This window comes from Lathamus discolor, chromosome 5 (assembly GCF_037157495.1).
Source record: "Lathamus discolor isolate bLatDis1 chromosome 5, bLatDis1.hap1, whole genome shotgun sequence".
Classification (NCBI taxonomy): Eukaryota; Metazoa; Chordata; class Aves; order Psittaciformes; family Psittacidae; genus Lathamus; species Lathamus discolor.
The window spans coordinates 79,960,361-79,982,511 of NC_088888.1; the positions used below are offsets into that span (position 1 = coordinate 79,960,361).

A 22,151-nucleotide genomic window follows, 5' to 3' on the forward strand; every position below is an offset into this window, starting at 1 on the left:
AGCAGAGGTAAGCTGCTATTTGAAAGCCTGTAAAACTTCAAGATCTCTACCGTATTGTTGGCTTTGTCTGAGGCTGAAAAACACTGATTCCGGGAGGGAAACCCTATTACATATAGAGTTTATATGCAATATAAACTGTGATGCTTATTCATTTATATTGATGCATTATAAGGCCTTGCTCCAGGAAATGGGAACTGTGCTCATTCAGAATAAACAGGCCCTGTGCTGCAGATGCTGAAGTTTATTGTTGTAATGATTGATGTAACGCTGCTCAAGTGGCTGGGCACTTTACAGAGAAACCCAGCACTTGCACAGCAAATCCTCCCCAGTTTGGACACGGCTGTCACACTTCATTTGCCCGAGATGCTGCTCGCCTTTGCCCACGCACAGCCATACATGGTCGCAGCACCACGGCTCCTGCCACCGCACCAAGGAGCCCTCAATATATAGTGTTTCTGTGCCCCGCCGTTCCTTTGCAATGTACAACCTGAAGCGTTTGTACCGGAGCCAAGCTCACACAGCCACAGCCGCCTCCTCCCGCGGCTGCCACAGAAGCGGCGGGCGGCCCGGGGAAGGGAAGGCGTGATTCGCCGGATGAGATTTGTCCGGAATGAGGTGCTTTTCCCAAAGCAGCCGAGAGAGGCCGCACAGCACCACCCGCGATTGTCCGTCTGTCAGGGTGTCCGTCAGTCGCGCCCCGCAGGCGGGACCGAGGGAGGGAGGGGCCGTCCGCGCTGCAGATGGGCGCAGCCCTTGCCCTCACCAAAGATGGCCGCCGGAGCGGTGCTGTGCTGTGGCTGAAGCCGCTTCCGCCCGGCAGCACCCGTCATATGACCGCCGGAGTCTGCAGCTGTAGCTGCCCTGGACCGAGCGGTGCGAGCGGGCTGCGCTCCCGTGCTGTCAGCGGTGGCGGCCGGCAGCCTGTCCCTGGGCGCGATGGGCGGTCCGGGTGGCAGCGAAGCGGAGACCGAGGAGGGAGAGGACCGCACCCCGCTGCTGAAGGAGTCCCAGCTCGACACGGGTGAGAGGAGCGAGAAGTGGCGCCTTGGGCAGCTGCTCCGGCGGGCCGTGCCCAGCCGAGCCCCCGCCTCTCTGCGGACCTGCCCGCCCGGGGCTGCGGAGCACGGTGGTGCCGTGGAGGACGGGCAGGGCCGGGCCGGGCCGCGGCGCCTCCTGGGCGCTGCCGCGCCCCGTGTGTCGCGGCGTCGCGTTGCCATGGAGCCCGGGCCGAGGGTTTCGCTGTGGGGCCGGTTCCTCGCCTGCCACAGAGGTTGCTGGCTGGCGCCCGCGGTCCCCTGTGTCCCGCGGCGGTGGCGACCGTGGCCTCGGGGCTTCACCTTCCGCCCCGTGCCGTTAGATGTGTCTGATCTCCGGGACGCGGCGGTGTCAGAAAGCGTTAGGTCAAACACGGCCTTGCGTCCTGACGGGGGTCGGGGCTTTGTTCGGTGGGACCCGGCGCGCAGCCCCTTTCCCTAGCTCGGCTGTGAATACCTGCCCTTGGCTCGGTGTCTTTTCTGTGGAGACAAGTGGGTAACTCCAGCTTAAAAGCTGGTTTAATCGTTAATGACCGCTGGAGTCCTCCAAGGTTATGGCAGAATTTCACTTTAAGGCAGAATTTAAACAGATAACCAATCTGCAAGTGGTTATGTTTAAAAGAAACCAGATTGCTTGTTATGGAAGTGGTTGCCTGTGCTGTTTTATTGCCTGGAATGTACAAACGGTGAGAGTAAGGTGAGATTTTAAGGGCTGGTTTGTTGATGGGTTTGTTTTTTTTTTTTTGGTATGACATGCAAAAATACTCTAACCTATTTGGAAAACATAACTGCAGCAAGAGGGGCTGCTGTCAAAATCATAGACTCTTTAGGCTGCAGAAGATCTTTTAGAGCATTAAGTCCAACCATGAATGATTTTAAAGTGCCAGAAAGATAAATTTTAGTTCAAGTCAGTTTTTAAAGCAATACATTCTTAAGTTTGCACAATACATCATGCTCCAGTTGAGGTGGTTCACTTCACCCACAAGGAAAAATACAGCAGAAGAGCAACTTCCTTTAACTGCTATGCAACTTGCAGCACAGACCTGCATTTCCTTAACTGCAGTTGAAAAATCTTCAGCTGTAGTTGCAAGTATTATAAAACATGCCCCTTAAATCAGAATAAACTATAGATGTAGGACCCAAGGCTACCAATCAAGGTAAGACCTTGAACATCATGGTTAGCTACCTTGAGCGTTGGGGGGTGAGGGGGTGAATGTCTGTGTCTTTTTGATTATAGCAACCTCCTGAAGAGGTGGGTGACTGAAATGCATCTGGAATCTTCTTGAATCTTCTGTTCCATTAACTTGATCTAATATTCTCAGGTATTGCAAATGCACTTGGTGGAATGACAGGGAAGCAATAACTTAGCAGTTGTTTGTTTCAGACTTGCAGATCTACATGCTTATAGATTTTTATGATAAACTATTTATGGTTGAAAAAAATCTGACGTGAATGATCTTAAGTTCTTGCACATCTATCCTGTGGAGCTTCTCTCTAGACAAGGTGAATAGCAGCAAGAGGCTTCCAGGCAAATAGTAATGGATGTTCCAGTTAATCTGCATTTCCAAGGAAGGGTTACATCATCAGTGTGATATTCAGCCTTCTGTTATTATTGTTTAACCCCAGCAAATACAGGCAGTGGAAAGGTTAAGTAACTTTACTTGTAATTATATTCATTGTTATAAATTATATGACTATATACTTTTTACACTTAAGGCAAATTGCTTTTTAAAGAACAATGAAGAATAATGAAGCTGTTTGACTAGTTTTTGTTCAGTAAGCGCTTCCTGCTCTTGGTGCTTATTGTTTTTAAAGTGAGAAATAAAATCTTGGCTGCTTTCCTTCATGTCACTTAAAAATCCGGTACACCTTTCTCTAATGCTGCTGAGGCAACACTTGCAATTACTGCAAGTCTGGAAGGCATTTTGCGTCTTTGTACAGTAGCGTCACTTATTACTCATTTACTAAATGAACATAGCAAATACAGCATCTCTGTGTCATTTTAACAACTTGTGCAGCCATAATGAGCTTCACATAAGGTTGATCGGGGTTAGAGACTTCAAAAATGGGTAACTTCTACTGCTTTTTTGAAAAATACAGTCTTGCAGATAGGCTCTATTGGTGCCCCCTCTGAAAAATACAAAATCACACAGGCTTATTCCTTGTCTCAAGGAAGTTACTGGGAAGGGGACAGTAGATAGCTTATCTGCTGGGCATGTATTTAGCTTCTTACTGCAGATCAGAGGATCCAGTCAAGAAATATACTGCAGTAGCAGATGAAGTTCCAGTCAATCCCATTGTTCATAGATATCTTTGTTTTATTTGTCATATCAATTCTGAATAGTCAGAGAAAGATGAGATCACTGTAGAATGATGTAATACCTGCAGGTGCTGATCCCAAACCCTCCTGGAGTTTCAGACGTCCAGGTCATAAAATTTTCCACTAGCACAGTAATTTCCTCACCAGAGTGGAAACTCCACCCCTAACTATTTGTAAGTTCAGCAGATTCTTCAAGTAGTTTCTCAACACTGACATTTCTGCTCAGTAGGTTCAGGCATTCCCAGTTCATAAAGAATATCTGCAGACCTTAAACTGTATTTTGTACAGATACACAATTCATTGCCACTGCTGATGTGCTGGCCAAGTTACAGTTCAACTTTGATAAACAGTCTCTGCCAAATGCCATTGTGTACTACTGTAGAAGGGAATCAATAACTGTGTTGCAGTTCAAAGTCTGATGTATCTGTTTAAACAGCTGACAGAATCAACTTAGTGCCACAACGCAGGTTTTATGATGAATCTAAGACTCATTTTTCGTCACCTTCATTATTGTATGGTGACTGTGGCAGTGTGACATACTGGGAAACTGAGAAACTGAGAAACTTGCCGTTTCACAGTGCCACCACAGTATTTGCCATTTCCCTTTCTGCTAGTTTTCTCTGGCAGCTGTCAGCAAATGCATATGCCTTTATAAGCAAACTTAAAGAAGGAAAATTTGTCCTAGAAGACGGCCTAGAATCTCGGTGACTGTTCTTTAACACTGAGAGCCCTTGTTTTTCTTGATTTGTTTTCACATATGTGACAGGCTTCCCACTAATCTTGGTGTTCTTTTAGTGTGAAGCTCTAATTTTAAAAAAAGCTGTATTTTTAAGAGAACTTTTGAAACCATGTTTCTGAATCTGTTTCTGCAGACCACACACCACACTTCCACTGCAGCCCCACTTGTGCAGGTAGCTGCCAGTTCTCTAAACCAGAATTACATTTGCTTCGAACATCAGTAGAAAAGCGGGCTTTTGGGGGTTTTTTTTTTTTTCCTCCCCTTCTACTTCTATTGAATACACCCCTTAAGACTAGAACAGCTAGCTTATTTTTTTGCTTTTTTTTTCACCCATAAATTTCTGAGATTATTAGTGAAAACTGCTTATTTGTTGCTCTTATTTTGTTAGGTTCTGTTAAAACCAAGTGTTTTCATTTACTCTCATTTCAGTTCCTGTATGCTGCTCAGCTCGCTACAATCTAGCACTACTGGCCTTTTTTGGGTTCTTCCTCCTGTATGCATTACGTGTGAACCTGAGCGTTGCTCTGGTGGATATGGTAGAACCTAACACAAGCTTAGCAAAGAATACGACTTCCAACGTGTGTCCAGAGCACTCTTCCACCATAAATGTTCCTCGCAACACAACGGTGAGGTCTCAAACATACTGTCCTGTAATATGGCATGTAAAGTTGTTTTAATAAAGTCTGTGACTGATGACTTATACTTGGGTGGCAAGAGAACAGGCTGCTTTTTACCAGATGGCCTTTTCAGCTGTTCTTTTAAAGCTATTCTAAAAAATAATAACCTTAAACTGACTAACTAATTTAGAAGTCTGTGCTCAAGATCAGGTTTTTTTTTTATGTACATCTTTTGTGTGCTATTCCTTACAAATTGGCTAATCTGACCTTGTAGATCTTCTGTGACTGTTTTATATGCCAGTGATCAACTGTTACTGTTACATCTGCATCACAGTTCTCTTTGCTGTCTATATTTGCCTGGTTTTTGTACAGTCTCAATGACATGAAATTTCATTACAAATTAACATGTTTTTCTGTTTACTTCTTTGATCTATTTCTCAGATCATAATTCTTGTCTTTGTATCCTTTATCTCTGACTTTCCTTCCAGTAATCCTTAAAAATCACTTTTTTTTTTTTAACTAAATGGAACTGTTGGATATAAAAAAATGCTTTAAAATGAAACAAACAAAAAAAACCCAAGCCACACACCAACTTTGTACATTCGAACTTGTATAGATCTCATCTTATAATTGAAGCTTATTACTGAGCACTTTTACCGTCTCCCTGCCTTTATTTTGTTTGCTTGTTTAGAGGTAATTTATTATTTATCATGAGCAAATTAAGCCTGCAGACTTTGCGGGAAGAAGATTCTGTCTCATCACTTCCATGAAATGTATGCTGCTCACTTAGATGCCCATAAAATAGGATTTTTGGAAAAGATCCCAAACTTCAAAACCACTTTATTGGGCAACAGTTCATGTCTTCTTGCTGACTTCCTTTAGAGCTTCAGTCTCTCTCTGCTTTTATTTCTTTGTCTGCCAAACTCATCTTCCCTCTGTTATGCTTTTCCCATTCGTCCACTTACCCTTGTGAGTCCTGTCCTTGGCTGGTCTTTTCCTTAATGTTAAATTTAAACATCTGCATTTCCGTGTTTGCTTTTCTGTCTATAACTTTTCTGCAGGAAAAGCCATTTTCTAGGGAGTGACATTATGTCCACACTGTGATACAGAAGTGTGATTCACTCTCAAGCAGAGTACGTAGTCTGTGCCTGTGTCATCTAAGCTAAGTTGCTTAGAACTCAAAATGGAGTAACTGCCAAAGCACTTATATTTCATTTTGTGATAATTTTCATAGTTGGGCTAGATATGTTTGGACAAACTGTAAACCACCTGTAAACCAGCTTTCAGTACAACTTTCATTGCAGTATAGATGTGTGTAGAGGAAGGAGACCCTAGAGAAGATGCCATGAAAGATCTGTAATTTAGGTAAAAAGAACTAAGTGATAGATCAAAGTTCTGTAATTATGTACAGAAAAACTGCGGTTTTAAACTTACTGCTTGCTTTTCCCACGTCCTCTCCCCTCTTTTTAGGGAGAAAAATACTCTTGGGATGCTGATACTCAGGGATGGATCCTTGGTTCTTTTTTCTATGGCTATATCATTACTCAGATTCCAGGAGGATATCTTGCAAGCAAAATTGGAGGAAAGCTGTTGCTGGGGTTTGGCATCTTTGGCACCTCTGTATTCACCTTGCTTACTCCCCTAGCTGCAAATCTGGGAGTTGGCTACCTCATAGCAGTTAGAGCCTTGGAAGGATTGGGAGAGGTAATGCTTTCTGTAACTTGAAAATGTACCTGAATGATATATTAATAAGCTGTGGGTATTAGACTCTGTGGCTGTTGGTAGTATAAGGATTGTTTAATTTTAAATAGCTTAGTTTTATCTTTTCTTAATAACTAAAACATTTGCCCTGTATTCTAGCTTAAGCTGTTTGAATAAGAAAAAGGGTTTTTTGTAAAGACGTTTGAGACAAAACAAGACCTATCCCTCCTCATTTGTTAGAAACCTGGAGCTGAGAACAGTATTATTTGTATTCTTGCAGCTTTTCCAGTACATATATAATCAGGAGAAATTAATTTTGCCTGCTTACTCTTATGCTTTGTGTGCTTTTTTTAAAGTGGTTTCTCACTAAACAAGTAACTAATGTACTGTACTGCTTTGTAATGAAATATGCTTAGAACTATATTGACTTTGCATATTTCAAAGACTGTTGCATTTCTACAGTATTAAATGTTGTTTTCTAGGGTGTTACCTTCCCAGCTATGCATTCGATGTGGTCTTCTTGGGCTCCTCCACTGGAACGCAGCAAGCTTCTTAGTATTTCATATGCAGGTGAGAAATTCCCACGCTGATAATGGGATTATACACTTTTACTGCAGTAACAGGGAGGATTGACTTAAATCAAAGGGATTTATATTATAGATTTTAATTGGCATTTAATCTGGAAAGCATAACATTGAATTAAATCTTGCTTAGCATTCATTGTGTTCAGTCATTCATGGCTTTTATAACCCTGAGAAAAGGTATTGATCTGCAACGAAGTATAAACTTCAGTCTAACTTGGGTATAAAGTGGTGCAAAGAGTTCCTGTGTAGCTAATTAATACAAGATACTATAAATAAAGGACCTTGTGTCTCTTACTTGGAGCTGCCAAAGCATCTTCTTCTGCCTGTTTCTTTAAGGTGAAATGGCAGCCCTCTACTGGTGGTAAGAATTTCTTTTCTGCATGATTAATTACAGAAAAAGGAAATAAGTGTGAAATGCCACTTAGCTTAAGTGGTCTATAGGTGACCTAATTATTGTTTTTTCCGCTTTGTTTTGCTTTCTACTCATAGGTGCACAGCTGGGAACTGTTGTCTCTCTGCCACTATCTGGTTTAATTTGCTACTACATGAACTGGATTTATGTGTTTTACATATTTGGTAAGTTGTGGGGAGGGTTATTATTATTAAAGTACAATCATATTCTTTTTGAAAAGCATGGTATATTACAAAACTTACTTCAAGTTTTAAAAATTAGTTTGGCATATATGGTTGCTGTTTTATTCCTCCTGGGAAATTAGAGATACTTAAAGCTGAGTAGATTCCTGTGTGTGGCTTTGTAAGCCTTGCTTTCAGTGAGCAAAGCTGTCTCCGACTTCAACAAAAGCTGGCATAAGTCAAATGCTCTTAGCTCTCCCACCACTTGGAAATAAGAGGCTGAAATTTCTTATTTGAAGTGTGAAATTGAGTTAATAACTTTAATCCCAGGAACAAACTTATACTGTGAATGAAAGAACATGTGAAAAGTTAATTCTGGTTTAAATGGAAATTGTGCGGAAAATCTCTCTAGCAGAGAAGGAAGGAATGCCCAAAATGCAAGGCATAGCATATTTACTGTGAGTTATGTTCTAGAAGAAGCTCAAGCAAAGAAAATACTTCCTAACACTATGTCACAGAAGTAACTGATGCTTTTTATAGCTCTGTTTATATGTCTGAGCCATTTCATATTCTGCATGGGGATGGGAGGATCAGAATAAAAGGTGAGGATTACGCTTTTCTCAGCAAAACCACCTCCAATTTTTGTATAAATAAAAAAGGTTCAGAAAAAAGGGTTGGACAAAATGAAATAAGTTTGATGTTATGTAAAAGTACAGTTGATTTGGGCTGACTGTTGAAAGTTACCTTTTTCAAGTAACAGTTCTGGGGTTGCCTTAATAGATAGGAGTATTGGTACATCCATTAAGCTGTATGTAGTCATGTTCTGTTTATGCACACAAGGTATTTTTTGTGATTAAACTTAACATGATTTTTTTTATTTCCTCTGGGTGAGGCATATCCTTTGTAGCTGTTCAGTGTGACTGATAAAAATACAATATGGATGTGTATGCAACTTTCTTGCTGTATGAGACGCTTCCAAGTAGAAAGGAAAAATCCCAAACACACACACAAAAAAAAAAGGCTTTCCTGCTCTTTATTATTGCCTCTAAATGTGCATTGTTAAGCCCTTTTGGGGAACTACTCTCTGTAAGTAGAGAGAAAAATACTATTCATTAAAATTAGGGTATTTGGAAAAAAGACTTCTAAATAAATCATCCGAGTGTGTTAATCACCCAATATAATGGCTTATGTTTTTATTTCTATCTCTTCGCCCATCTTTTCCTAACAATAGGTGCACTTGGCGTACTATGGTGGTTCTTCTGGATGTGGTTGGTGAGCGATACACCAGAAACTCACAGGAGCATTTCACATGCTGAAAGAGAATATATACTCTCTTCTCTAAAAGATCAGGTACAGCATTTTGGTATAGTCATACTTATCAAAGTAAAAACACAAACCACTAATACTGTCATTAGTGTCATGCTCTATTGATGTCTAGAAAAACATCCTTAATCTCAGGTAGAGGCAGAATTTGTCAAACAAAAAATTAAAAATATAGTGCAGTTGTGTAAGTGAGAAACAATCAGTAATCAAACAAAGCATTTATAATGCCATTTGTCACAGACACTGTTGAAATGCTTTTTAAATAAAAAGTTCAAGTCTACCAATTCTCTTTAATCTAGATCCAGGCTTGTATACTGTCTTTAAACTTTACAACACAATGTTTTACAACGTTTTTCCCCTTCATGTGTCTTCTAGAATAAGAAAGTGATCACTGTTAATGGAGAAAACATTTTAAAAATGCTTATGAGCCAGTTCCTAAAGCGTGCATAAGAGTTTATTCCTGTAACAGGGGGTATGTATATACAACCTGTGAGGCTGTCTGAGAGACCAAACTTGATATCTAGGATTGAGTAGGAAAGATTCAGCTAAATGAACACGAGGTGTGACTTTAAATAATCAATCATTTATAGTAAAAGCTGGAGGCAACAAATCAACAAGGGAAGACATACTTTTTGAATCTCTAATTACAAAATGTAAAGTAATTGTCTTACTTTATAATAGTAAGATTGCAAAATAGATGCAATCTTACTATTAGTAGATGCAAAACAGAGCAGTAACATACGTTTGCTGAGAACTGAACACAATAAATCACTGCTGATGAGTCTCAGTTGACAGATGCAAGTCACTTTATCTCCTTCAGAATGAATTGTCAACATAGATTTGGGTAGGATTGAAACGCTGTATTTAGCAAATCTTCATATCAATGTCTTGATCACTCTTTCTCTTCCCTTTTTCTCTGCCTTCTGCTTGCTAGCTTTCTACACAAAAATCTGTTCCCTGGAGACCTATACTGGAGTCCCTTCCACTCTGGGCTATTGTTGTGGCACACTTCTCTTATAATTGGACTTTCTACACTCTCCTTACGCTCTTGCCTACATACATGAAGGAGATCCTGCGGTTTGATGCACAGGAGGTAAGATAAATAAAATGGTCATTTTCTTCTGAATTGAAGAAATCAAATAATAGAGATCTTCCATGCTGTTTAGGATAGAGGAACCTGTTTAAGAACCTTGGAACATAAATACATAGCTGGAAAATGGTAAAATAAACTCCCACAGTTAAGCAGATGCATTGAAAATATTGCTTGCCTTCTAATTTCCACTGGTTTTTAAGGACTTATTTGACATTTAACTTAATGGTAGCTTTTGAAGATTCATATTACCTATTTTCAACTGCTCTGATTTAAAACAGTAACTATAAAAATATTTTTCTCTGTATAGTTTATATGATTGCTTCAGATTTTATAGCTTGTTTTATGGTTTCTGAAATACTATCTATGACTACTTTGCTCACTCATAAACGAGAACATTTCCAGTTAATAAGGAAAAACTAAGGAAATCATTGGATAAGGTGGTGTTTTTGAAAGTATTCCAGTGTTTTAACTGTCTCTTATTTGTTTTTTCTCCTTAACAGAATGGGTTTTTGTCTGCTCTACCTTATTTTGGCTGCTGGTTATGTATAATTCTGTCTGGGCAAATTGCTGATTACTTACGGCAAAATCAGAACTTGTCCACTGTTTGTGTTCGCAAATGTTTTACCCTAATAGGTAGGTGCAAGTATCACCTCTATTTCAAACATATTATAGTATCAATCTGGAAAAAATTAAGGGTTTGGGAAAGTAGTGTGACATTCTGCTACAAGGTTAGGCAGGATTGTGAGTGGCTTGAGAGGAGCAGCCTTGTTTGTACATTAATTTGCCAAGAGTAGATCTTTTTTCATTAAAAAAAAAATGGTGATAACTGCTTGACAGAATAATCCGTTATAAGTTGCTTTCTCAAACTGAGACAAGACAATGTTCTGCATAAGCCTATTCCCAGCCCTGTGGTGTTCAGTGTTCCGTTTAGTTAAGACTTAAGTAACTGAATAGGAATACACTTGCAAAATTTACAGTTGCTACCAGGGTAGGAAGACCAAATAGAACCCAAAATGGTCTTGACTAATTGGTAGGAGAGATGATCTGAAATCACCAAGAAATCAACAGCATCAGGTTATTAATGAATACAGAGAAAATGCTGTATTTAGGATAAAGAATTTCATTGCTGATTAAAAGAGGGAGCAGGAGAAAGAAGGAGAAAAAAAAAAAAAAAAAGAAGAGATTAGGCACAGGATCCACACAAGGTGCAGCCTGCTTTATGTATGTCCATCCTTGCTGCCTTCTCAATTTTGCTAACTTAGCTGCTTTCTTTAAAGCTGCTCTTATTCTAAGTTCTCAAGATTTTTTTTCTTTTAATCCTACACAATTTTGATGACCCAGTTTACTGCAGGGCCTTACACCCAAGTATGCACAACTGAGGGGAGACAAGCTGTTGTGTTAGGAAAAGCAGTACTTAAGTTGGCTTCATCAACAAAAGCATGTCCTTGGAGCTGTTTGCAGAGATCACAGTAGAGTCATATAAATGGGCTGTGGTATAGGAAATGGGTATCAAAGCTCACTGCAGACAGGAAGCAGCTTCACTAGCTCATGATGGCTGCTGAGCTGTTCTTCCAGTACCTGGTGTAGCATCTCTAAAGCTAGACTGGGTTTTCTAAATTGTACAGCAGGCTCCAGTATAGATATTGCCAGATGTGCAGATCTTGTAAATGTGAAATAAAACTCATTCTAGAATGTGCCTGCAGGATGAATACATACATATATATATATATGTGTGTGTGTGTGTGTGTATATGCATTTGTATGAACTCTTACAGCTCCACTTTATTACGGTCTGCAGAAGTCAGGGTTTGTTCCTGAAACCTGGAGAGTTAAATTGGGGATAATTTCTTTGGAGTGCACTGTTCACCTACCAGTGTCAGTGTGGCTTCTATAATTTTTATAACAACAAATAAATTTTGTGAAGCCACTTTAAGTATCTTTCTGGGGGTTTTTTGGGGGGTTTTTTTTGTGGGTTTTTTTTTTGTTGGTGGTGTTTTTGTTTTTTGGGTTTTTTGTTTTGTTTTGTTTTGTTGGTTTTTTTTTTTTTATCTAGTTGAGGTTTCATTTTTTGCAGCTAGAGTGGGATTTTTCTGGTCTGGCTACAGTTTCCTGAGGCAGCAACAGGCTTGCAACCCATCTCTTCCTTCCAGGCTGTAATGCGTCTAGTGCAGTGCTGGATTCTGTACACTAGGTGGTGGTGGAAGTTATACAGAAAATGTATACACAGCTTGGAGTCTCTTAACGTGTCTCACGTCAAAAGTCTATTGATTCTAAGATTTCTGTCTTAAAGGAATGATTGGACCTGCAGTGTTCTTAGTAGCAGCTGGATTCATAGGTTGCAACTATGCACTGGCTGTTGCATTCGTGACCATATCAACAACACTAGGAGGATTTTGTACATCTGGCTACAGCATAAACCATCTGGACATAGCACCTTCGTAAGTATTGGTGAAGCTATTTTTAGTGCACGTGATACTTTTATGACCATGGTTGTTTGGCTCTTTTACTGCTGGGGTGCCTGGAGACTTCGCTGTGGACCATGTGCTCTACAGACCTGGAATGAAAACATTGACACTGACTCAGATTTACAGTATTAAGCACTCTATTTACAAAATGTGCAAATTTGGCAGAGGGTATGACATGAACAACAGTTTACTGCAGGATCAAAACTTTAATTATTCTAATAAAATAATTCCTCTACTTACATTTACTAGATTTTTGTCCTAGTCATGATCTTTGTAGGACAGAGTCATTGGAACAGCATGATATAAATAAATTTTTTACTCTTATATTTCTCCATCAAAGACATCAAGCTTTAGCATGACCGTTACCATATTTAAGCACCATGGTACAGTTAATCACTTGTATTGGAAAAACATTCTAAACACTGGTATTAAAACCTTGTTAGGAGTAGGTGACCTGCTATCAGTAGGTAACATTGCTCTTAAGTGGCTAACTTTTAAGAATGGAAAGTTAGATTTCAGCCTATAATTTCTCCAGTGTGTTACAAATGCAGAATCTGACAGATCGCTCAGTTTCCTGAAGAGCATTGATATATCTGTGTTCTTTTGAAAGCCCACATAAGCATTCTTTGCACTAATAAAAGTCAAGTACTTTGCTTTGTCATTCATTTCCCTATTTGCGGTAGCAAATGACTTAGAAGTCATTTGGTTCTGCTCATGTGTATTCTGTAGTAAGTTGTAAAATGAAAAGTGTAAATGAATGTAAAATGTAAGTGTAAGTTTTAAGTGAAGAGGGGGAAATACCATGTTGTAGAAATGTTACTTACAAAATAAATACTTAAGATCTGGACAACTAATATGTGAGACCTCAGGTCCAAATTGAAGATGGAATCCAGGCGTTGCCAATTGGAGGGATGTTGGTCATGTCCACAGAGATGGACAAGTTTTGACTTAACAAATGGATGTGATATAGTAGGAGCCTAATTACACTTGGCAGGTGAGATTAGGTAGCAAGCAAGAGAAAGGGTGTCAATGGCCAGCTATAAAAAGCTTGTACTATGACCTGAATATGAAAGCTTCTGTGATGGACTTTATTTTAAATCAAGTAGAATTACAAATTTAGAAAATGTAGTTGAAGTGGTGCATCTTGAGGTATTGTGGGACATTATACAACTTCTGTTTCAAGCTTAGTTCTGCAGAACTACAACATTTAGTTTCCTAGAAATGTTGAATGTTGCCTAAGAGTTGGAGTTATTTATTTTTATGCCTCTGTGTTTAAAAATAGAAAACATAAGCATTAATGTCAGAAGACATTACTACTGTAAGTTACTTAATGGCAGAACTTGGGTATCTGTGTAGTTTTGATTTGCCTCTTTTTCTCTGTGCATCACAAGCTAGTATTTTTGTAATTGTTTTAATATTCCCCTGCACAGGACCCTTTTCTTCACACAGTGCACAGGATGGATCCCACTCTAGAAATGACTGAGCACTATATTGAGAGCGAGACTAGCATTCATTCATTAAGTCCAAGCTTAAATATCTCATCTGAGAAACTAATGTTGGATTCAGTGAAAGTGATTGAGGCCTAGCTGATTTATTGCTTGGTTTTGTATGCCTCTTCAAACTATTAAGTTCTGGTTTGCAAAAATGGTATTACTCAGAATGCAGACAGAAGTCAGTGGAGCTGTGCTTTGAATATATGAATACTGCTGTTAAATACTCTTGAAATGAGATCCTGAGGATCTCAAATCGAGCATCCAGTAGACACATACATTCTCAGCCTATGTTTTAATTTCGTATCTGTAGGCTGGGCTTCACATTGTCACTCTCATCTCTCAAGAGTGTTGTGAAAATAAACTAGTATTGTGAAGAGCTGTACTGGAAGCATTTGGGATGATTAAAATTCTACTTGCAACAGCTGAATAGTATGCAGAAAGCGAGCCTCAGTCTGTGCATTGAGCAAGTGAAGTGAAACAAAATATTAAATGGTGCTCATTAAGTGAGTACAATTCATCCTTTCCACTGAGTGCAACAGAGCTGTCACAGGAAAAAGGAAATCATGTAACTGCCTCTGTGAGTGAGGCACATGCACAAAGTACTTATGTATGCAGCTGATGGTGGAGGTTTCCAGAACTAGGACATTGTGTATGTTTTCTAATTTGAGAGAGACTTCACTCTGCATTACTAATGTGTTTATTTCAAGGGTCAATTAAATTTGTATGTGACAGCATAATGTTTTAGGTGTTGAAAAAAAGCACAAGAATCATGTGGCATGATGCTGATACACGTCAGCAGGCATAATTAGATTCACCACATGCACTGCTGCGGATCCCTCTGACCAAATCCCACTCTATTCTTCCTACCCTCGACAAAGTCCTGCTTTTGTTCCCTTCGCATTTAAACCAGACAAGTTCCTCTAGCCCTTCTTTCCTTTCAGATAGGCTGAAGGGAGCATACTGATTACGAGTGCAGGAGAGGCAGGTGTCTTGCTGATAGCTCAGAAACTTTGGCCCGGCATTGCCTCTAGAGGTGAATGGCTGCGTATGCGGAAAAACTTTCCTGGACGGGAATGTGGTCAGGGTCGATTCTGTTTTATTGAAATCAGCAATTCTCTGTTCAGTACATGCACTCTGTAATTCAGAGTAAATCTGTTCAGATAGAGGAAGAAAAGTGCCCTGGCCTTGTAACAAAGGTCGTAGGAAAAAAAATTCTTTAAAACAGATACACAAAAACATCTAAGAGAGGAAAAAGACTTCCCTTCTCCTCCCCTTTCTCCACTCCTCCCCCCCCCCCCCCCCCCCCCGCCCTTAACTTTTTGTGACTGTTTGAACTTTGTTGGATGAAATAGTCAGGGCAGACATTCACAGTTTCAAGGAAGTGCTTGACATAGTTGTAGAAATCTGAAAATGGGGTCTGCATAAAATTGTGAAGGAAACTTCTGGTAAGAGTTTACCCAGAGCTTCATATTTATTGTTTTTAATTTACTGAAAGATATTAAAGCAACCAGAAGTGATTCCAAGCAGTTTCAAAATGCACTTAAATGCCTGTTTTAATTGGTTATAAGTATGTTGACTAGAATAGCAAAGGGTCCCTTGTTGCTACTAAAATTTGCATTATACCAAAGGAATAATGATCATATTCACAGAAAAAAGTGAATGACAATACTGATACTGAAGGACAAACAATACATGTTATGTGCTGCTTGGTTTCTAATGTGTAATTATGATACCATCAGTGTACTGAATTGGGGGGAGGGAGAGGTTGGGAGGGAGACAAGATTGCTCATGTGGGGAGAATGTGTTCTATTCTAGCTCTTAAGTTCTACATCAGTATGTTGCCATGATTACAATTTTAAGTACTGCTGTTACCATGAGCCCTCGTAATATTCCCATGGCTCCTGTTATACACTGAACACTTCACATACATCTCACACTTTTTTTTTTTTTTTTACTCTTGATTTCATTACTTAACTGCTCTACAAGTCAATTTGTGTTTGGTTATCCTCACTATGCTATAAGAGCCTGACCAACAGCTTACTATTGGTCTTGTTCTACAGAAATGCCACTTTTTGCTTTCCTATTTCGTATGGGAGTCTCCACTGTACTGAGGGAGTGGCATAGCAGTTATCTGCATCAAACAGTGAGCGTTATCAAGAATGCAACCTATGTCAGAAACAGCGGGCATAACCAGAGGCATTTAGCCAACAATTGGTTGCCAGAGATCCTTGGTTTCCAGGGAAGCTATTAAACTATGTTTAGTTTTGAAAGCTTGTTTTGTCAGTGTTGTAGTGCTTAAATATGTTGAAGGCAAAATGCATTTGGTTCTACCTAAAGGTTTTAAATGGAGTTTAGCTGTAAGTGCTTCTCTTCCTAAGGGAAATATTTACACTTTCACATTCAGCTTCATAAAGGTGTATTAATTCTTAAACACTTTCCAAGATAAGAAGACTATATGCTATGTTTATAAAAAATACAGATCGTTTTAACTAAGGCATTAAAGCTCAGTCTGAAATACATTGCCACGCTTTAAACTGACGTGTAGTATTGACCTTCAGGAAAAAAATCAGGGTAGGACTAGATAATTGATTCTGTTAGGGGAGGAAAAAAAAACCCAAAACAAAAAACATGCTTCTCTGATATTATTGAACTGGGTATACATGTAACAACCTTTTGTAACAATGCTGTATGGTTAAATTCTCATTGGTTTTGGTAAATGTCAAAGCTATACATCTCTCTTTCGAGATGAAATTATATTGGTAAGGACATAATTTCACTCTGCTAAACAGCCTAAAATGATCACTGGGAGATAACTCCCTTCTGCTATGGTAAACTGCAACTATTAGTATTTTGTATGATTTTTCAGCCAGCAAATCTGCCTTGAAAATCTGAAATGCAGGGATTTGTGCTCTAGTGGTTGGAAGGTCGAGCTTTGCTGTAGAATGTCTAGCTCTTATTTCTCTTCAGTCTCTCTCACAAGTCTGCACTTGTGGTACAGTTTCAAACTTTTGGTATTGCAACACCCCTGTGAGAGAGATCTTTAATTACCTAGAGATGAGGTGCTGAGACTCAGATATTAAACGAGTAACCAGCTTTTCCCAGCAAATTTTTATGGCTGCTGGTGCATATGCATGCACGTGTGTGTGATAGAGCAACACATTTATGGAACAGGAAGCTTCAGAATGGAGCTGCAAGAACGGCAACCAGCAGAACTGGTTAAGTCAGACCCATTTACCCTCAGCCTTAACCCAGAGAAAGCTGAAGGGAAGTACTGCTGCAGCATTCTGAACTCAGGTCTTTGGAACATATGCTCTTTAGTGTAAGTGGGGATATCCATCCCCACTGGTGATGGACATAATTCACCTTCTTGGTGGATTCTTTTTAGCAGTGATACCTGAACAGACTGTTATTGTTGCAGGACAGCACTCCATCATACTCCTTCAAGGCATGCAATGTTTCTTTTCTAACTTCTCCAATGGATTCATTTCAGACAGTTTGGTTGTAGCTTAGCAGAGGGGATGTGGGTTTGGGTTAAGAATCCTGAGCAAAGCTGTGAGTAATTTAAGTTAAATTTCGTAACTAGTCACTGGAAAATTGAGATGTATAGAATCATAGATTCATTTAGGTTGGAAAGGGTCTTTAAGGTCATCGAGTCCAATCATTAACCTAACATTGCCAAATCCACCACTAAACTGTGTCCCTAGAACTGTATGTATCAAGTTGTCTGAGAATTGTTACTGGAATAAAAGCAAGCTATTCCCAGTGGGATATGTGTGTTTTAATTTGCATGGTCAAACTGAGGCCTGGGTGATCAGGTTCGACAAAATTGTTTCCATGACTGATAAACAGTTAAGTTAAAAAGCAGCTCTAACAATTTCTCTTGCAGATATGCTGGAATTCTCCTCGGGATTACAAATACTTTTGCTACTATCCCAGGAATGGTGGGGCCAGTTATTGCCAAGAACCTCACTCATAATGTAAGTCTGCTTACTGTTCTTTCGGTTGTTTTATCTCCATTGAATGGGAATTCTGTCATCTCAAGTCTGGAAGTCTTTTAATTTCTTCTAAGTAAAATCTGTGTTATACATATAAATCATACTGTTCCATTGTTGTGAATGACTTGATTCCTAGCCTTTATTCTTCTGATTCTGATAAGGAAAATACAGGTAAAATTGAAGACCTGTAATAGGACTTTGAAACTGTATTGACTTGCCCCTTATATTGTCTAGGAATAAAATGAATATGCTTCTGTTATGGTAAAACTGTTAAAATGCCAACTAGATGAGACAGTTGTGGTAATATTTTAGCAAATTCAGACAAGTTCTTACTTGTGTTTTCTAAAATCAGTCTCTTACATGAGGTGTTGAGTTGTAAGGTCAGCATTTTTCAGATGAGAAACTAGATTCAAATGTGTGTTTTTTTTATAATGCATCTCTCTGTATGCGTGTTACAGGATTAGGACATTCTAAGCTGTGTAAGCTCTCTTTACTATGAGGGTGGTGAGGCACTAGCACAGGTTGCCCAGAGAAGCTGTGGCTTCCCCTTCCCTGGCAGTGTTCAAGGCCAGGCTGGATGGGGCTTGAAGCAATCTGGTCTAGTGGAAGGTGTCCCTGCCCATGGCAGGGGGTTGGAACTGGATGAGTTTTAAGGTCCCTTCCAACCTAAACCATTCTAGGATTAGTATCACAAGAGACCTAATTTGAACAGTGTTATATTTGACTTCCAAGATGGTTTAGTTGAAGGATGATTTGCAGCAGAAAAAGGGAATGAGGAGCTGTTTGTGGGATTTTTGTTTTGTTGTTTTTTTTTTTTTAATCAACTATATTAATGATTCTAAAATCTTTTAAGGAAGAAAGACTGGAGAAGTAGGTTTATTGATACAGTTGAATCTTTGGAGTTGGTGATCACTCCAATGATTTCCTTAAAAATAATATGGAAAAAGTCATTGATACATCAATAGCCAAACAAATAATTTCTTTCAGACATATTAACAAGTGGGATTTTTTTTCTTTTTGTTTGTTTTTGTGGGGTTTTTTTGGTTGGTTGGTTGGTTTGTGTTTTTACGCTATACTAGTGCACTGTTCTGGTATTACTCTAGTTTTTGTAGTTAGATTAATTACAGATTTGTTACAGTAGTCATCAAATTAACCCCCCAACCTCACCATCCTCCCTCCTCCTCCCCAAAACCAAAAAAGCCCAACAACTTAAGACACCTATAGATATTACCTCTTTATTTGCTACCTGTGTCTTAAGGCCTTTCTTGAATACCAGATTTTAGAGGATTCCTCTTGAAATCTGAGAAAAGACAGCTACCTTGTTTGGGCTAAAAAGCTTATTGCTCTGGAATATCCACATGGTAGTCATTAGGAATAGATTACTGCATAGTGCAGAGCACTTCAGCTCTTGGATTACCCGACTTGAAAGCAAGGTAGTGTTTCCCCTTACAGTAACATTCTCTGAGTTTGTGTGGGCTTTGTGCAAATGTGATTTTTGATATGAACATTCTGCATCTGAGATGAAAAACTGATCCAGATAGTCTAATGCAATTCTTATAGGACTGTCTGTGTAAAATGTATTGTTAAACTGAAACTAACTATGCTGCTGATTTGATCGTTTATGTTTACAATGCATTTATATTGCTATGAAATCATGCTGAATAACATTTACATTTAAATAGGCAAAGCACATAGTGTCAGTTTAGAAATTACTTTTTCTTGAGTGTGGAGCTGCAAATTGACTGCTTTTTTTTTTTTTCTCTTTTCCCCTTTTGACAGAATACTGTGGGAGAATGGCAGACTGTTTTCTATATTGCTGCTTCTATTAATCTATTTGGAGCAATTTTCTTTGCATTATTTGCAAGTGGAGAAGTTCAGGACTGGGCAGTCAGTGGATATCACTTGCATAGAAACTGAAAGTGACATTGAAATACCAAAGTTGTGCTAAAACCCAATGTGTTAGAATTATGTGACCAGAAAAGTGCCTTCCCTCCTGATACCTAGAAGTCTTCAGAGCTTTTTGGTTAAACTGTTTAATCTGTGTGTCTTTTGTAATGAAAATAATTTGACAGCATATGTGTGCTATTTCCTAACAAGGAACTACTTGGATTAAGTATAAGAGTTTCATGCTAGGACTTGATATCAAATATATGATCAGAGACAACATTTTAAATCTCTGTGCTAGGCTCCAATTCTTTCCAGTTTTTAATTAATATTTTCTGAATTAATGTGTAGGCAGATGTTTGTTGATATTGAAATGAGAGGAAAAAGCAAAGGGATTGTGTAGCACTGTAAGGAGGAATGGCAAAGAATTATACCCCAAAAAAACCTGTTTCGATTTTCATGATGGTTTTTTGCTGTTTTTAGATAGGTTTTTTTGCTGTTTAGAAGTCTAAAGAGCTCTAGTTTTCTACAGTCTTTTATAATGCTTTTTTTGTCAGGGTTTTAATTGATGTCTAAAACGCACACATAATTTTATTCTGATTAATGCACAAAGTTTTGATATATAAACATTCCCTGTTTTGTGACTACAGCTTCACAACTGATACAGAGCAATGAGGAAGTAGAATATACTGTTGTGACTGACAGAATAAGCCATGTGTTACTACTGTGCTCTATGGTGCAGGTTTTTAAAATAGGCCTTATTTTTATTCAGCTGTGCAAAGAAGCAGCAGTGCAACTCTGGTTTAAATCTAGTCAGCGTGCAAGAATGAACTAGAAATAGAGTATCTGCATTCTTAAAATAACTTTCAGTTTGGCGGGGGTTTTTTGTCTTTCTAAATTAACACAGTGAAATTCTTTCTTCTTGTGTGTAGATATATTTGTCAGTTTATCAGTGTAAATGCAATAAATTAAGGCCAGTTTAGGGAATAATGAGGAAAACCAGTTCTCTAACAGCCTTGCTTGTTAGTCAGATAAAAGTAGACTAAAAAAGAGCTAGTGCAATAACCTGATGCTGTTAGTCTCCTATCGACACAGAATTTGACACTCAAGAGTATCCTTTACACGATATGCAATTAAACGCCACACACTAGAAAACAGAGGTTTTGTTAAGAACAAATAGCTGAGTAACCTTGTGGTCACAAAGCAAAGGAAAATTCCTGTGCCAAAGATTCCTGGATTGGAGCAACTAGGTGAAAAGAAAAATCACTGGGCTCTGGGTTTTTCATTTACCACCAATCCAAAGAAAAGCCCAGTATGAAAGCTGCTCCAGTGGAGCTTACCTTCCTTCATTTCTGGGAAATGGCATCTGCCTCTTCTTTTTAGCTTTAAGAGCCATTTTTTGACCTTCCTTGAAGTGTTGTGTTCTCTGATGGTGGAACTGTGTTTAAATCTGCATTTGTGTCTGCAGCATTTCCACAATAAACTGTGTGAATTTCAGATTAAATTAGTAGTTGCTCAGTGGGAGCATGTTAAAGCTACATTGTGTCTTTAGTGTTTTCACAATAAATGTAATTAATATTTACATGTGCATCTGTTGTTGAAAATGGCAATCTCCCTGAAGTTAGAACACCATTCTCAAAAGTATGGTGAGCAAGACTGGGGACTGGATCAAGGGATGGTTAATATTTTCCTGGAAAATTACCTGCTTCAGAACTTTCTTGCCTAGCTTTATAGGTGAGTACTATCTTCCACCTGACACTCTATTAAAAGGAATGATTTCACTTGTGCTTACAGGAATTTAGATTCTTTCAGTAGCCTTGGTTAAAAAGGGGGGAGGAGGTTAAAAAAAATTTTAAACAAAGTTTCTGGATATAGATTAAATTAATTTATGACTTTGCTTTTCTAGAGATCAGGAGCCATGACCTCTATGTACAGGGTTGCTGTTTTGTCTGTTCTGAAGTTAGAAACTTCAGCTTCCCACACTTCTAGTTGTTTTCTTTGAAAACAATTCTGTTAAATATCAAAATTAAAAACTAGATATTAGGGAGTAAATGCAGTAGAAGTGAATGTCGACATTCACATGTCTGAAATAAGCCTGAACTAGATTCAGCCAAAACTGAATCAATTTTAGACATGGCAGCAACTGAGCAGCCTGGAAATTTTTGACCTGGATACTAGATTTTTTTTTTTTTTTCCTGGCTCATCTAATACACCATTAACACTACTTCTTAATAGTGTGTAACTTTTAAGTGAGCTTGGAAAGTGGGACTGAAAAAAAATTGCTAAAATCGTTATATTGTTTCTAGAAAACAGGCTAATTAACTCAATAGT

At 38.9% G+C, this 22,151-nt stretch overlaps 1 protein-coding gene across 2 annotated transcripts; it reads left to right on the forward strand.

Moving 5' to 3' along the window:
- The first annotated feature begins 745 nt into the window (after positions 1-745).
- On the forward strand, positions 746-21,402 carry SLC17A5 (solute carrier family 17 member 5). Of its 2 annotated transcripts, XM_065681418.1 has the most exons (11): positions 750-1,021; positions 4,523-4,719; positions 6,181-6,414; positions 6,894-6,981; positions 7,485-7,571; positions 8,800-8,918; positions 9,826-9,984; positions 10,485-10,617; positions 12,274-12,421; positions 17,828-17,918; positions 19,716-21,402. In XM_065681418.1, the coding sequence occupies exons 1-11, from the start codon at positions 937-939 to the stop codon at positions 19,851-19,853; spliced, it is 1,479 nt and encodes a 492-aa protein (XP_065537490.1). In that variant the 5' UTR covers positions 750-936; the 3' UTR covers positions 19,854-21,402. The 2 variants fall into 2 exon arrangements, with proteins under 2 accessions (XP_065537491.1, XP_065537490.1); XM_065681419.1 differs by lacking the exons at positions 17,828-17,918; positions 19,716-21,402 and adding an exon at positions 13,879-14,142 and having other exon boundaries at positions 746-1,021.
- Positions 21,403-22,151: the final 749 nt, after the last annotated feature.